Raw genomic sequence first — 14,482 nt, forward strand, 5'->3', positions numbered from 1 at the left:
AACATGAGATGCTGCGTGTCAGGGACGACATTTTCAACCGCGCCCTGTATGTGCGGAATCAATGCATCGACATTCTTCAGGCTGCTGCCGAGACCTCTGTGAGTACTGAGGAGTGGATCCTGCTGGGGAGAGGGTGTTTATTAATACCAGCTGTTCTCACTTAAAACTGTCAAACCTCTTTTTCGTGTGTTTTGGGTACGGCCAGAAACAATGTGCCAGGGGTGCTGGAGTTGGCGTGGGCTGGACACCTCGTTGTTCTGCCGCTGACCTGTCCCCGCGGTGATGGTGCGTATGCAGCAATTCAGTGCGCCCTGACCAGCATACAAGCACCCTAGGCATGCCACCTTGATCACATCCAGTTCTCGTTTGTGTCGAGTCATCACAGTCAGAGCCCTCTCTCGCCAAGTAGGGAATTCCGAGCATGCCCAGCAACATCAGGGAGCCTGGGCTGACGGCCGGGCAGCTGGGGCTGCTGTACAGCTCCGGCTGGGAGCTGGACAGGAAGGCCGATGAGCTGCTCCTGCATGGCAGGTGCGAGGAACTTGGGTCATGTATGCCGGGCATGCCTGCGCCTCTTTCCTCGATGCATGCCTGTGGCATGGGAGGGTACATGTACCCTGTGCCCCTCACAATGGGGTGCACTGTATTGACACTCTTCCTCCCCGCTCCTACCCGTCCCAGCGAGCTGCTAGCCTTCCAGAGCGCGAGCGTCGAGCAGCTGGGGGACGTGTGGGTGAGGACGTGCAGGGGTCTGCGGGAGGACACCCGGCGGGCGGTGCAGCTGCAGGACTCTGGTGTCCGGGATGAGGCCCTGCTGCAGCGCATACAAGAAGTATTTGCTCGAGGAGTGAGTTCCTCTGGGTTTGGAGAGTGGAGTGCAGGACTGGCGGGGCCTGCAGGGTGCTGCGACGTAGCATCTGCACTCCCTGCCAGTGCCAGGGAAGGCAGGAGACCCTGCCTCCCTCCCGCAGCTGGCTGGGGGATGAAATTTGCGGCAGATTATAGCACCCTTTGGGTAATTGGTCATGTTGCAAAACCAATCATCCCCTCCCCACCGTCCCCCCCCCCAACCCTGCAACCCCAGCGTCTGCGGCTGTGGCACCTATGCAGGCATCGCCCCGGCTGCGTCGCCGAGGTCATTCGCGGTGGGCGCACTCCTGCCTCCAACTCCTTCGCACCGGAGCGGTGGCTGGCGGTGCTGGACGCCGTGCGTTTGACCCCGGAGCAGGAGTCCATCCTGGACAGGGTCCAGACCGTGGCCCTGTCGCACCTGGACCGGGTGAGGGTGGGGAACTGTGGTGCTGGGTGGGGTGGCAAGGGTGGAGTGCATTAAGGAGTGGGCGTGCATGGCTCCCTGACTGGACCCCAAGGCACCCTTTTGCATCCGGCCTGGTGCCAGGACAGGGCGATCTGACCGGGAGAGCGGCTTGCCTGAAGGGATCTTGGTCCAGGAAGGACCTACCACCATGCACCCTGTCCAGCCCAGCTCCGTCTAACTCCCCACTCCTCCTCGGGCGTGCAGGTCATGGAGCAGAGGAAGCGGCTGCTGGACGCTGTGGCGCACCTCCGCGAGCGTCGGCCCTCCGGGCTGGGCCAGCTGGATCTTACCCTCTCACTCAACGTGCGTGCACGGAATGGGGCGCTTGGGAAGAATCGTGCCCTCGAATGGCTATATATGGGCGCGGTGCAGTGTCGGTGGGGCGCCATGATCGAGCCAGCAGGAAAGCCGATGAGAAGGCTGGCCTGTTCGATGCACACCATCGACCTTCATCCCTCCCTTTCCTCCTCCCAGCTGCACTCTGTGGTGGAGAGGCTGCAGGAGAATCTGGAGGAGGAGCGCAGGATCACGACGGTGCCCTGCAAGGCCCTCTTCTCCAACGATTTCACCCATTTGCAGGTCGGGCCGGGGCTGGTTGACCAACTTTGTAGGCCTGGTGATTAGAAAGGGGGATCACATGCTTCTGCTCAGTGTTTTGGGTGGGGGACGGGAGTGCTGCCTCGAATAAGTCTTGCTCGCGGGCCACATCTAGCAAAGAAATGAACTGGCTTCCCATGCTTCGGTCGCAGAGGGCCATCATTTTCTCTGAGTCGGCCCCCACTCTGCCCGACTTTCTCTGGTAAGAGGGTGCTGCTGAGCTGGGGGTACTGCGTACACCTGCCCAGTCCGGGGAGCAAACAGGGCAGCGTGCAGATTGATGGGGCTGGTAGTGTGCTCCAGGATGGCACCAGCACCCTCCGCAACACCCTATCGTGCACAGCATCCTAGCGGCACGAGATGCGCGGCAGCGGAAACTCCGGTCTGGGATGGCCTGACGGTGACACAGGTCCTAGGCAGGCTGCCGAGTTGGATGCCTCCTTGTACAGCTGAATCAGAGGCTGCGTGGTTTGTCACTGGATCGAGATTGGAGACGAACGTCACAACATGGAGTTCGGCTGCAGGCATGGCACTCTGTCGATGGGACAAGAAACCCGTGTTTTTGCAGGCATGTAAAGCTTTTATCCCCGACCATACACGTTATTGAGCAATTGGAGGAAAAAAATCGGGTCCAAATGTGTGTTTGCGTGCTCCTTGTGCCAGGTTGAGCGATCTCCATGCGGGAGGTACGTGCACATCAGCGTGAAGGACCCATGGAGACCTCTCCCCACCCTCTGTCTCAGCGCGCTCAATCGGCCACTAGCCGAACATGATTCGACTGTAAGCCTGTGTGGGAGACCGCAGACCTGCAGCAATATTGAACAACAATCAATCTGATAAGAAGCCTCAGTTCCATACATGTTGGTGTTTTGAGACGTTCTGGGAGCCCAATGTCCGCACACCCACCCGCGGAGCCCGAGACCTCGCAGGCATCAGAGCAGGTCAGGCGCCCGCACCATCTGCATGATGATTCCTATGTGATGATAAAGCGATTCGAATGCCATGCCCAAAACGCGATGTATGCAATCTGCGCAGGTGGTCACGCCCTGGGATGTGACCGCCGACAGCGAGGGCAAGATCAACTACAACAAGCTGGTGGAGCAGTTTGGGTGTCAGAAGATCGACCCTGAGCTTGTGGCTAGGGTGGAAAGGGTGACGGGGGTGAAGGCCCACCCCTTCCTGAGGAGAGGCATCTTCTTTGCGCACAGGTCTGAGGGTGGCGAAGGCGGGGTTGGAAGGAAGGCGCTGGTTTTGTCTCTGCTGCCAGGCAGGATGTACACCTAGCAACACCCCCTGGAAGAAGCTGACTGTTTGCTGTCTGGACTCTCAGCATCGATGCTCGTCTGTTGAAATCTCTCGCAGGGATCTGACGGAGATCCTTGATGCCTATGAGCGCGGGGAACCCTTCTACCTGTACACCGGCCGGGTGAGAGCAATAAAATGAGGGTCCCAGCATCTTCTTGAAATGATGAAGAAGTAGGGGTGCAGTGGGTTTGATGGTCATGCAGAAGCCGCGTCATGTGAACAGACTTTGTAGTATGGCATGCTCAGAATTGTGTGCCCATATATGCAGGGGCCATCCAGCGAGGCTCTCCACCTTGGTCATCTCATCCCCTTCATGTTCACAAAATGGCTGCAAGACGCCTTCAAGGTGGGGTCCGGGTCTTCTCATTAGACGTTCTTCATTGTAGTTCAGATAGAGAGAGCAAGTGCCCCTTTGTGATGTTATTCGCATCAGCTGTCACTCCATAAATGTGCCCCATCACCCCCTGGGCCCCTACCCATACAGGTGCCATTGGTCATCCAGCTCACCGACGATGAGAAATTCTTGTGGAAGTACGTAGTATGGGAGAGTGACCATTCACCTTGGTGTGGCAGAGTGGGTGGTCTGGACTCCTTTGGCTCTGAGTTACACCATTGAGTTGCAACACCGAGGTGCAACACCCACCTCGCCTCATCCATCTCACACAGGGGTCTGTCTGTCGAGGAGGCCCAGCGCCTGGCACGAGAGAATGCCAGGGACATCATCGCCTGTGGCTTTGACATCACCAAGACCTTCATCTTCTCTGACTTTGAGTACCTGGGAGGCGCATTTTACCGCAATGTCGCACGCATCCAGAGGTGAGAATGGTCATTTGTAACGCACTCGTCAAGGAGCAACCCACCGCACAGTGGATGACACTGTTGTGTGATGCTGCGCATAGCACCCTGGAGGGCACCATTCGTGCCTCCTCGTCTGCCAGCTGTCCCCACTCACACCCATTGCAGGTGTGTCACCATGAATCAGGTGAAGGGCATCTTTGGCTTCACCACAGATGACTACATCGGAAAGATTGCGTTCCCTGCAATACAGGTGGGGCATGGCGGTGGCGTGTGGGGCCAGGTGCTTGGTGCGTCCCTGTACAGTGGGCCCCAGCTGTCTTGCATGTCAGTGGGGGGAGGCGCACATCATGAGAGCGTGCCGGCAGCCCTGCTCCTCCGGTGCACCATCCTCTGATGCCCAGGCTGAGCCCACACCCTCCGACACCCTGCAGGCTGCACCTGCCTTCCCAGACACCTTCCCCCACATGTTTGGGGAGCGGAAGGATATTCGGTGGGTGCCGGTCTGGACAGGGAGGTGGGGTATGGGCGGGGGCCGATATGCAGGCTGGGGCTTAACCCGTTGGCACGGCAAGCGCCTGGGAAGCAGCAAGGGCTCCTGGGCCCAGTTTCCCATGGCCCTGTCCCGGTGCAGCAGTGTGCGGCCCACACAGCGCTGTGCTGGCGCTCTGGCTTTCAGCATGTGCACAGCAGTCCGACGTCGGACCACTCATGTCGACATGCACCAGCCCCGCCTGCTGACCCTGCAGTCGTCCCTCAAACCCCACCTTCCTCCTCGGCCCCAGGTGCCTCGTCCCCTGCGCCATCGACCAGGACCCCTACTTCCGCATGACGAGGGATGTGGCCCCCCGCCTGGGTCACCACAAGACGGCCCTCATCGAGTCCTGCTTCTTCCCCGCCCTGCAGGCAAGGCGGGCTTGGTGTGGGGGGAATCCTGGGACTGCAGGGCTCATGAGGGCCAGCCGATCGATCCCGTCCACCTGATACACGCTCATCCTCGCCCCCATGCCCGTGCCCAGGGGGAGAGCGGCAAGATGAGCGCCTCCGACACCGCCTCGGCCATCTTCGTGACCGACACCGCCAAGGAGATTGACACCAAGGTGAAGAAGTACGCTTTCAGCGGCGGCGGCGCCACGCGGGAGGAGCACGAGAAGAATGGTGAGGCTTGCGGTGTCGCAGCTGTGGTGTGGGTTGCCAAGGTTGTTCAGGTCTCATGGCACCCTCCAGGGCGCATGGCCCCTACCCGTGCTCCTCTGCAGCACAGTGTGGGGGGCTGGGCCTCCACATGCGCTCTTCTCCCATGCACGTTGGGCCTCGATCCCCTCCTCGTACTGTCACCCCTACCCCCCTGTCCATTCCTTCTTGCCAGGGGCCAACCTGGACGTGGACATCTCCTACCAGTGGCTCCGTTTCTTCATGCAGGACGACACGCGGCTCGAGGAGATCGGGCGCGACTACGGCGCGGGGCGGCTGCTGACCGGTCAGGTCAAGGCCGAGTTGGTGGGCGTGCTGGCGGCGATGGTGCAGCGACACCAGGCCGCGCGGGCGGCGGTGAGCGACGCGGTGGTCGACGCCTTCATGACCCCTCGCGCCATGCCCGACCTGTTCCCCCCCCGGGGCTGACGGTGCTTGGGGTCCCGCGCTAGCCTTTGTGGGAAAGCAGCGTGTGAATGAGGAGGGAAATATCAGGGGTGGGCTCCGGGGCGGATGCTCAAACAAGGCAGGCGGGCGTTGCGCGCAGCTCACAGTGGGTTGCGACAGCCGCGTGATTGCTGCAGGGAATCATGGAGGAGTGCAGTACAGGGGATAGGGTAGGGGCCTCAGCCCCAGCCTTCACACGGCGGGCCCCCCGCGCCCGCAGCCGCCAAAGGCGGGGTGGCAGGGCGCAAGGATGACAGCTAGAGGCAGGGCGGGGCTGAGCACGGCCTGCAGCGTGCTGCGGGCCCTGCCGGGGTGCAGGAAGGGAGCTGCAAGGAAGCTGGCCAGCCGCTGCTCCTCGGGCGTCTGCGCCCAGTCGCCGTCATGACCCCGCCCGCCGGCCGTGCGCTGCGCCGCGGCGGCGGGCGGGACCTTGGCCATGCCGTCCATGAAGTAGGAAAAGGCCCCCAGCATGGCGCAGGACTGGAGGGCGCCGAGCGGCCCGTTGGCCCAGCCCAGGGCAAGGCCGGTGGCGCAGCCGGAGGCGGCACCGTTCCAGGCTGTGGATTGAAACAGGAGGTTCGGGGAGAGGGTTCAAGCAAACTGATGCTGCAAGCCAAGCAAGCTCAGATTTCAGTCCAGGGACGAGCCAGCGCACTCTGGGAAGGGCCTCTGAGTCATTCCAGGTCAGGGCCTTGTGGACACCCTTCCAAGAAGGATGACACTCACCGTCCTCTCTTTGTCGCAGGCGCTGCATGAAGCAACCCACGGCAGCGTACAGGCCCCCCATGATCGCGAATGTCTGCAAGTGAAAAGGCACGAGAGCTGTATCGAGCAGAGGGCCTATCCATACTGAGCAGAGGGGTGTGCCTACGAGTCAGGAGCCCACCACAACAGGACTCGTACCTTGGCCGATCCCCATCCCTCCGCCAACGAGCCACGTAGGTTGCCTTTCAAGCGTTGGCTAAACCAATAGCCCCCTAGCATTGGAGGAGGTGAAAGGGGTGTGTGCAGCAGGCCGGCAGGCAGACGAGGCAAGTCACCGAGTCCAGGCAGGCTCCCCCGCCCGACACTCTGCTGCGTACCAAAGCCGAACACGAAGCCCAGCGCTCCCCCGCTCGCGCCCGCAGAGAGACCCTTGAGTGTGCAGGGTGTTTGAAAGCCGCCGATGCTGTCCCCATCCACCTCCCTCGGTTCCAGCCCCGCTGTGCTCGAGTCCAACTGCAGACTGAGCACCGGCTCCTCGGCGGACCCCTCCTTGCGATTGCGACTCGCCATGATTCTATTCTGATCAGATTTCTGTCAGATTTCAAACGCCAGATTGCTCGAGTGTGCAGGCTCTTGTGCAAGCTGGAGCGCCCCCCCACCCCCTACCCCCCGCCGGCACATGGACCCGAAATCGAGAGCGCTTGGATCACAGTCCAGGAGCTCATACGATCCTAAGACGGTAATGAATCTTACACTATAGTAATCAATACAATATACGTCCTTCTTCCCTGGATGAGGACTGCTGAATGCGATCAGACTGACGAATCTTGATCACTGGGCGTGCCTCTGCTGACGACTGGCGAGCTTGAGCACTTTCCCTGCCATCCAAGGCCATTTGATGTCTTTTGTATAATAGTTTGTCATCAGAAATCAATGATGATTGATTTAGCTCGGCTCGAGTTACTCAGGCCGGCATCCTGTCATGAGCTCCTCTCACAGTCAGGCTCGGCAGGGCACTGTCCTCCGGTTCCCCAACCCCGCCTCTTGACACGAGATTGCGGAACGAGAAGCTGCGGCTCGCCCTGGAAGAGTTCACACCGACACCGTATGCGCCGCATGGAATAAACGGCCACGGGAGGAGAGGGTCTCCTCATGCCCTGGTCCAGTGATGAGGAAACGAGAAACGGGGAAACCACTACTGCGCTCAGACCTTTTGAACCAGGTGCGCCTTCCAGTCTGCTCTGTGAGCGCGTCAGTCCAGCGTGAGGTCCTAAGATTCCATTGTAGCGAGTGGCACCGGCGTCACCATCTTCTCGTGACTCCCGCTCCGCGGGATTGCTGTGGACCGGCGCAGGTGGCGAGGGGATCGGGTAGGGCTACCCACATTCGGATTACGAGCATGCTGCTACCATGCTGACAGTGGTGGGGGCATTGCGAGCTGGGGATGTGGTCATGTGAGGGCCTCGGGATCCGCCGGCACTGTGATCAGGGACCCGCCCGACTCCGACTGCGCTGAGCCCGGGTTTCCTGCCCCTCCCTACGGCACCACAGCAGGACTTTCGGACCCAGTGATTGTGTGACGCTTGCTATTTCGTCATGTTGGGACCTGGAGGAAGGTGGGGAGGGCTGTGGTGCAGGGTACCTGGGTGCACATGAGGGTATGGGGTCTCTGTCTCTCTCTGTGACGCCCTGTAGAGTTGCTTTGCTCTGGACACGTGAATATCATGGGCCATTGTCTCCTTGGACATGGGCACCACGGCTCCCAAGACTGAAAGTTTCGCGGCATCCCCCGCCGCGCAGGCCTCGGCGCATGGTGTCCCTGGGCAAGGTCTCTGCCCCGAAGCCGGTGAATCTCCCCTCCCAGCGCAAGGAGAACAACGGCAACGACCCGTCCATAGACCTCGTCCGCAAGTCTGCCAACGGCGGGTGGGGCGCCGCCTCTGGCGCGACCGAGTCCCCCACCGCCTCCTCCTGCAGCGAGCAGCAGGCAGCGAATCTGACGTCCGAGCCCCGATCCGCAAACGGCGAGGGCATCCCTTCTGCGGTGGCGCCCTCCCGCGTCATCCCAGCAGGACCCACCCCGGCCTGGGGTGGGCTGGGCATGCCCGAGGAGCGAAAGGTGAGGGGTTGATGTGGCGTGTGTGTGTGTTTGGATGGGGTACATCATGGCGCTGGAGAAGAATTCAGATCTGCTGGCCTGCGCAGCCTCCGCTCGCGTCCGCCGGTCGCTTCTCGTGGGATGGGTGGCCGGCGACTGCGCCTGCCAGCCTGTGGAGCCAGCACACAAGCCTTCAACACACTCCCCACCCCATCGCGCAGAGGGCCATGGAGCAGGCCAGCCGCGAGCAGTTCCCCACCCTGGGTCTAGACGTGCGGGGCCCCCATGGCCCCCACTCCTCCATGGGCTGGGAGGGTGACGAGCGCGGCTATGTCGCCCCGCCCGGCGACGAGGACGGCGGCCACCGCGGCTACCGGCGCGGCTACGGCCCCGGCCCCGGCCCCGACGGCCCCGGCTACCGGGAGGCCCCCCACGGGCGGGACTGGTACCGCGGCGGCGAGGGCTACGCTCACAGTATGCGGCCGCCCCACCTCAACGAAGACGCCCTGCCGCGCTGCTCCGGCGGCGTCCGCGAGCGGCGGCTGGAGAGTCAGGACTTCCGGCGCACGGAGGAGTACGTGGAGCAGTACGTGCCCCCGCCCCCGCCGCCCCCTCGGGTCCCGCAGCCGATGCACCCGCGCGGCGGCGAGGCGTTCCCCCCCTCCTTCCACCAACAGCCGACGGCAGGGGCGGCGACGGCAGGGCGGGGCCCCGGCCCCAACGCCCCCTCCCACGGCGTGGTCGTCCCGCCGCCGCCGCCCCCCGCTGCCCCCCGCCCCGACCGCACGACCAGCGGCGAGAGCGGGCTGTCGCACGACACCTCCGACGGCACTGCAGCCAGCAGCCGCCGCGCCACCGTGGCCTCCTCCCTCCCTCGCTCCGACCTGAGCGCTGGGGTGGGGGGCGGGCTGGGGGAGGTGAGCAGCCGGGACCTGGGCCCGCAGTCCATCGGCGGCCAGGGGGTGACCTCCCCGCGGCAGCTGCCGCGGGGGTCGCCGCCGCGCGCCCCGCAGCCCGCGCCGCCCCCGCCCCGCATCCTCAAACGCCCCGACTCCCCGACCCGGAGGCCTGGCGAGGCCGCGGCGGGGCCGGCGGGCGCCCAGCTCCCCGCTGCGGCGGGGCCGCCGCTCGCCGCACCGGGCGCGCGAGAGGTGCCCCGGCCCGCGCCTGGGCCCCAGGCCTCCTCCCCCGCCCGCCAGCAGCTCCCCTCGCAGGCCTCCTTCCTGCACCACATCAGCTCCCCCGCCGCCGCGCCGGCGCTGGCGGCTGCGGGGCCGGGCGGCGCCGATGCGCTGCTGCACCCCTTCCCCGGCGGGCCGCTGCAGGCCGGCGGCCACCCCCCGCACCCGCTGCTGGGGCCCGGGGGCGCCCCCCCATGGTGGTGCTGACGCCCGCGCAGGCTGCCTCGCTGGCCGCCTTCCAGCGCCAGGCGGCTCTGGCGGCAGCAGCGGCGCAGCGCAGCGGCGCAGCGCCAGGCGGTGGGGACGCTGGCGGCGGCAGCGGCGCGGGGCCCCCTTTCCGGGGCCAGCCGGGCCTGCCGCACATCTGGCACCAGGGCCCGCCGCTGGGCGCGCCGGGCGCCCTGCCCCAGCCGCTGATGACGTTCGGCGCTGGCGCCGCGCCGCGCGGCGCCAGCCTGGCGCAGGAGGTGCAGGAGCAGGTGGAGGCCGGGGCCGAGGACGGCGCGCTGCTGTTCGGGCAGCAGGCCATACGCGAGGCCGAGGCGGCGGCCGCTGCGGCGCGGCCGGACCGCCGCAGCGCGGCAGGGCCGGCTCCCACGCCCGCCGAGGCGCAGTCCGCCTTCATGAGGGCACGCGCGCAGGAGAAGGCGCGCAAGCTGGCGGCGGGCGGGCCACGTTCTAAGGAGGGCGTGGAGGCCAGAGGTCGGGCCGGGTGGGGGTGGGTGGTGGTGAGGGGTCCGTGGGTGAGGGTCACTCCTGCCTGTGCAGGTGCGTGGGGTGTTTACACTGAGGCCAGCATCCGTGCAGCATTTGCTTGCGGCGACCCGGGGCTGTGGCTCGGGGTCAGGACTCGAGGCTGGCCAGCGGCACGACTGTGGGGTGGCGCCACGGTGTCGGGGTCGAAGGGCTGCCTAAACTCTCGGAGGTAATGTGCCGCTTGAGTGCCGCATGCCAACCATTCTCCTATCGCTGCCCCAATCAGCCGCAGGCGGCGAGGGCCAGGGCGGCAACGCCACGGCCAACGGGAAGCAGCGCCGCGACAACGGCCACCGCCGGCAGGCCGCGGCCGAGGGCGCCAACGGCGGCCCGCACGCCAGGACCGCGCCTGCCAAGGCGGCCGGCGCCGGCGCGGCGCAGGGCCCCGGCATGCTGCAGGCCGGCAAGGGCGCCAGGCGCGTGGTGGAGCTGCGGCGCCCGGTTGCAGTCCAGCCGGCCAAGCCGGCGGGGGGAAACGAGGTTGCAACGCAGGACGGCGCCGCGGCGCGGCCTGCGGCGCCCAAAGAAAGCGCGGGCCGCGGGCGAGGCGGGGCGAGGCGCAAGGCCTCGGGCGGCAAGCCTGGCGCGGCGACTGCCGGCGGCGAGGGCACGCCAGCGCCCCCGGCCACGCCCGCGCCGCGGGAGGCCGAGCCCGAGTCGGCGCGGCGGGAGGGCGGCCCGGCGCAGGCGGCGCGCGGCAAGCGCCGCCCGGCGCCGCCCAAGGCCGCCGCGGAGGCGGGAAGGCCGGAGGCGGGGGGCGTGGACTCCGAGGGCGCAGCTCCTGGTGCCGGACAGCCCAAGCCGAGTGAGTTGACGACGAGGGGGGGCCGGCTTGTGCCGCTGCATAGGGAAGTGTGGAATGTCACACGGCCGCCAGGGCGCGCGACTGTTGGGGACACGCGCCTGCAAGACCGTGGTTGGGGTCATGAAAGTTTGGGCATCCCTTTCCTCAACGCCCTTCCTCGTCCCTCGTGCGCAGAGAAAGCGGGATCCCGGTCTCAGCGGCGAAACCGGCCTGCCAAGGCAGGCGCAGGAGAAATCGCTGGCGCCGCCGTGCCCGCCGACCGGGGCCCTGCTGACTCGCCGACGCCCGGCCCGTGAGCATGCTGCCCGTCTGCTGCCTGCCCGGCAGCACTCCCAAAAACTAGTTTCCCCTGCCCTAGCCTGCAACCGGTCCCTTTCCCCCTTGGGGACAGTGTACACGCACTCCCTTCAGAACAGTTGTGGGGAAGGTCTGGGAAGACCTGGGGAGGCGCGCATGGCCACGCTGGTTACCATTCAGAGCGGCCTGCCACATGAGGCTTGACTTCCACGTTTCGAGAAGCGTGAGGAGCCACGCTGCCACCCGTGTGCCGGCACGGCGCGCCTCGGTCTTTGCAGCGATGCCAAGTCACCTCCACGTCAGGCTGCGGCCTCGCGCCTCAGCACCTTGCGTGCCACGCCGCCTTGCGCACCAAGGCGGCCGCTGTCCCCCCTTGCGCCTTCCTTTCCCCCCTCCTCTCACCCTGCGCCGGCTCACCCCTCGCCATCGCGCGCGTCCACGGCGGAGTCGTTCAGGGCGCAGGCCACCACGCCCTTGTGGTGTCCCGAGTAGACGCGGATGGCCTCGCCTGAGGCCAGATCCCACAGGCGCGCGGTGCAGTCGGTGCCGGCGGTGACCAGGTAGGCGGCGTCCACGGAGAAGACGCAGTCCCACACCCACCGGCTGTGCCCCGTCAGCGTGCGCTCCAGCGAGAAGCCATCCAGGTTCCACAGCCGCACCGTGCGGTCAGAGGAGGTGGTGGCCAGGTGCCGCACGTCGGGGCTCAGCGCGCATTTCAGGATGTAGCCGCCGTGCGCCTTGAGCTTGTGCAGCGGCTCGAAGTGGGTGGACAGGCCGCTGCCGCGCATGGCGCGCCAGACGTAGCAGGTACCGCTGGGCGCAAGGATGGGAAGAAGGGGGGGGGAGGGGTTTGTCGGCAGCGTTGCGAGCAACAGGAAGGAGAGGGCGGGGATGGGCGGGCTGTGAGCTCAGCATGGTCTGCTCCCGATCACAGCGAGCCTCGATACCCAAATGGGGCACTCATCAACACGCCAGGCTTGCAGCATGTGCAGTCCCATGCACAGTTCTAGCTGCTAGGGTCTATATCCCCGCGCGAAGACCAGGTGCCACCCCCCTCCTCCTCCCTGCGCCCCACCCAGTTCACATGGGAGCCTGGCTCCTCTGACCTCACAACACCCACCTGTTGTTTGCGGCCACCATGAGGCTGCCGTCCACTGCTATCGTGAGGGAGCGCACGCCCACGTTGAGCTCCGGCACCAGCTCGCAGGAGCACGCGTTGGCGGTCAGGTCCCAGACTCGGATGTTGCCGTGCTGGTCGCCTGACGCAGCAGGGTGGAGAGGTAGGGGGTTGAGCACGGGCTTGGCATGCAGACGGGTCTTTGTTTGGGGAGGAATCTTGGTGGGAGATCGGTCTCTTGTTGAACTGAACAGAGCCTGAGTGTGTGGCTAGCTCTGGACCCCTGGGGAGGCAGCGCCCCCACGTCAGCCACGCACACACCGCTGGGTTTAGATACACGCTGCCCCAGACTCGACACGATTCCCACCCCACTGGAAGGACCCCACCCCACACGATACACGACCTCGCCCCACACCCATCACCAACCTCGACCCACCCGATATGAGCTCGCCCTGCTGCGGATGCAGGACCACGGTGTTCACCGCCGCGCGACTCTCGTACTCTCGCTGGCACCCGGGCGCGCGCATGTCCCAGATGCGCACCGTGCCGTCCTCGGACCCGGTGTACATCCACTTGCCGTCCTTCTGGAAGCCGACGGCGGTGACGTTGGCGCTGTGCTGGTCAAAGGACAGCACCGGCTGCGGGTTGGCGCTGGCCACGCTGAACAGGCGCACGTGGGGGTTCCCCGCGGCCGCGATCAGGGTTTTGTCCGCCGTGATCTCCAGCTTGTTGACCTGGGAGTCGGGGAACTGCAGGGTGCGGTAGCAGATGCCGCTGGTGGCCTCCCAGAACCTGGGAGGGAAAGTCCAGATGGGGCAGAGGTGAGGGGTGAGGGGTGCAGTCAACCGCCCCCCACCCAGAGTGTGAATGAATCGCAAGGTCCAGATCGATCCCATGGCGCACCGGATGGTGTGGTCATACCCGGCGGTGGCCAGGACCACCGAAGACCCCATGGCACCCGGGAGGGCGGCTCAGGCCGGGAGCCTGAGATCCAGGCCCATGCACACTTCTGGGCAAATCTTTCTTTTAGATTGAAAGGCGCGATCTGGTCCAAGTCACGGTGATGAAGGGAGGGGATAAGGGTTGGGCCCTGTCCGCCGAGGGGTGAGCTCGCGGCACTGAGACGCAACAGGGGCGCGATGCAGAGGCACAGATGAGTCAGAGCCTCGATCGCATGCTGTTATGATGTAGTCCTGGTTTCCATGGTGGGTGGCCATCGCTTCATCGAACTGTCAGGAGGCATGGGCTCGCCCCCCTTCCCCTGCCCAGCGCGCGCGGACTCGTTCCCCGTGACCGTTGCCGATGACAGCAACACACCCCCTTTGCACCTTTGATGTAAGTCGTTAAAACATTAAAGCCACGTCGATCCAACACATGAGTGCAAGCTCAAGGCAAGGTCGGTATGAAAAATTCAAGTACACAATTCTTCTGCGCGCGAGCAGACGGAGCGTCAAAGACGAAGTATTAGCATCATTTGGCAGCCGCCTTGAACGGGAGCCAAACTCCCCCATGTATCCAGCGAGAGCCGACCGCACATTTGGGTCTGAGCGTCAGGATCCGGGGAAGTTGTGTGCATTGTGGGGAGAGATGCTGTGGGCGTGGGGGGACTGGGCTTTGGGGAGAGGGGCGCCCGTGCTTGGGAGGGCGTATGCCGTGCATGGGTAAAGGCTAGGGAAACAGGTGGGTGGGGGGGGGGGGGGGTAGTGGGGGGGCTGGGCTGGCATGGCAGCAGCTGCAGCGATGGACAAAGCCATCGAGCTTATGAGGCAACGGTCAGTAGAGCTTCATCGAGGGGCCAACGAGGCTCACAAAAAATGGGGGGGGGCAGGTGGGGGGGGCAGGATACAGAAAGGTAGGGGTTTGGGCG

General features: G+C 65.0%; 3 protein-coding genes across 3 annotated transcripts; 2 read left to right on the top strand and 1 right to left on the bottom strand.

Moving 5' to 3' along the window:
- Window positions 1-421: 421 nt before the first annotated feature.
- F751_1137 (Tryptophan-tRNA ligase, cytoplasmic) lies at window positions 422-5,638 on the top strand (the record flags this gene model as incomplete). Its single annotated transcript, XM_011401655.1, has 14 exons — window positions 422-531; window positions 682-847; window positions 1,085-1,279; window positions 1,523-1,621; window positions 1,793-1,897; window positions 2,951-3,123; window positions 3,278-3,341; window positions 3,705-3,751; window positions 3,887-4,036; window positions 4,184-4,268; window positions 4,450-4,508; window positions 4,801-4,855; window positions 5,035-5,173; window positions 5,385-5,638. The coding sequence occupies 14 exons, from the start codon at window positions 422-424 to the stop codon at window positions 5,636-5,638; spliced, it is 1,701 nt and encodes a 566-aa protein (XP_011399957.1).
- A 2,533-nt stretch (window positions 5,639-8,171) lies between these two features.
- On the top strand, window positions 8,172-11,497 carry F751_1138 (Protein MODIFIER OF SNC1 1; the record flags this gene model as incomplete). The annotated part of the gene is made up of 5 exons (XM_011401656.1): window positions 8,172-8,480; window positions 8,681-8,723; window positions 8,961-9,045; window positions 10,269-10,342; window positions 11,376-11,497. The coding sequence occupies 5 exons, from the start codon at window positions 8,172-8,174 to the stop codon at window positions 11,495-11,497; spliced, it is 633 nt and encodes a 210-aa protein (XP_011399958.1).
- A 414-nt stretch (window positions 11,498-11,911) lies between these two features.
- Window positions 11,912-13,568, bottom strand: F751_1139 (LST8-like protein; the record flags this gene model as incomplete). Its single annotated transcript, XM_011401657.1, has 4 exons — window positions 11,912-12,311; window positions 12,619-12,757; window positions 13,052-13,407; window positions 13,519-13,568. The coding sequence occupies 4 exons, from the start codon at window positions 13,566-13,568 to the stop codon at window positions 11,912-11,914; spliced, it is 945 nt and encodes a 314-aa protein (XP_011399959.1).
- Window positions 13,569-14,482: the final 914 nt, after the last annotated feature.

The sequence above is a fragment of the Auxenochlorella protothecoides genome, assembly GCF_000733215.1.
Source record: "Auxenochlorella protothecoides strain 0710 unplaced genomic scaffold scaffold123, whole genome shotgun sequence".
Taxonomy (NCBI): Eukaryota; Viridiplantae; Chlorophyta; class Trebouxiophyceae; order Chlorellales; family Chlorellaceae; genus Auxenochlorella; species Auxenochlorella protothecoides.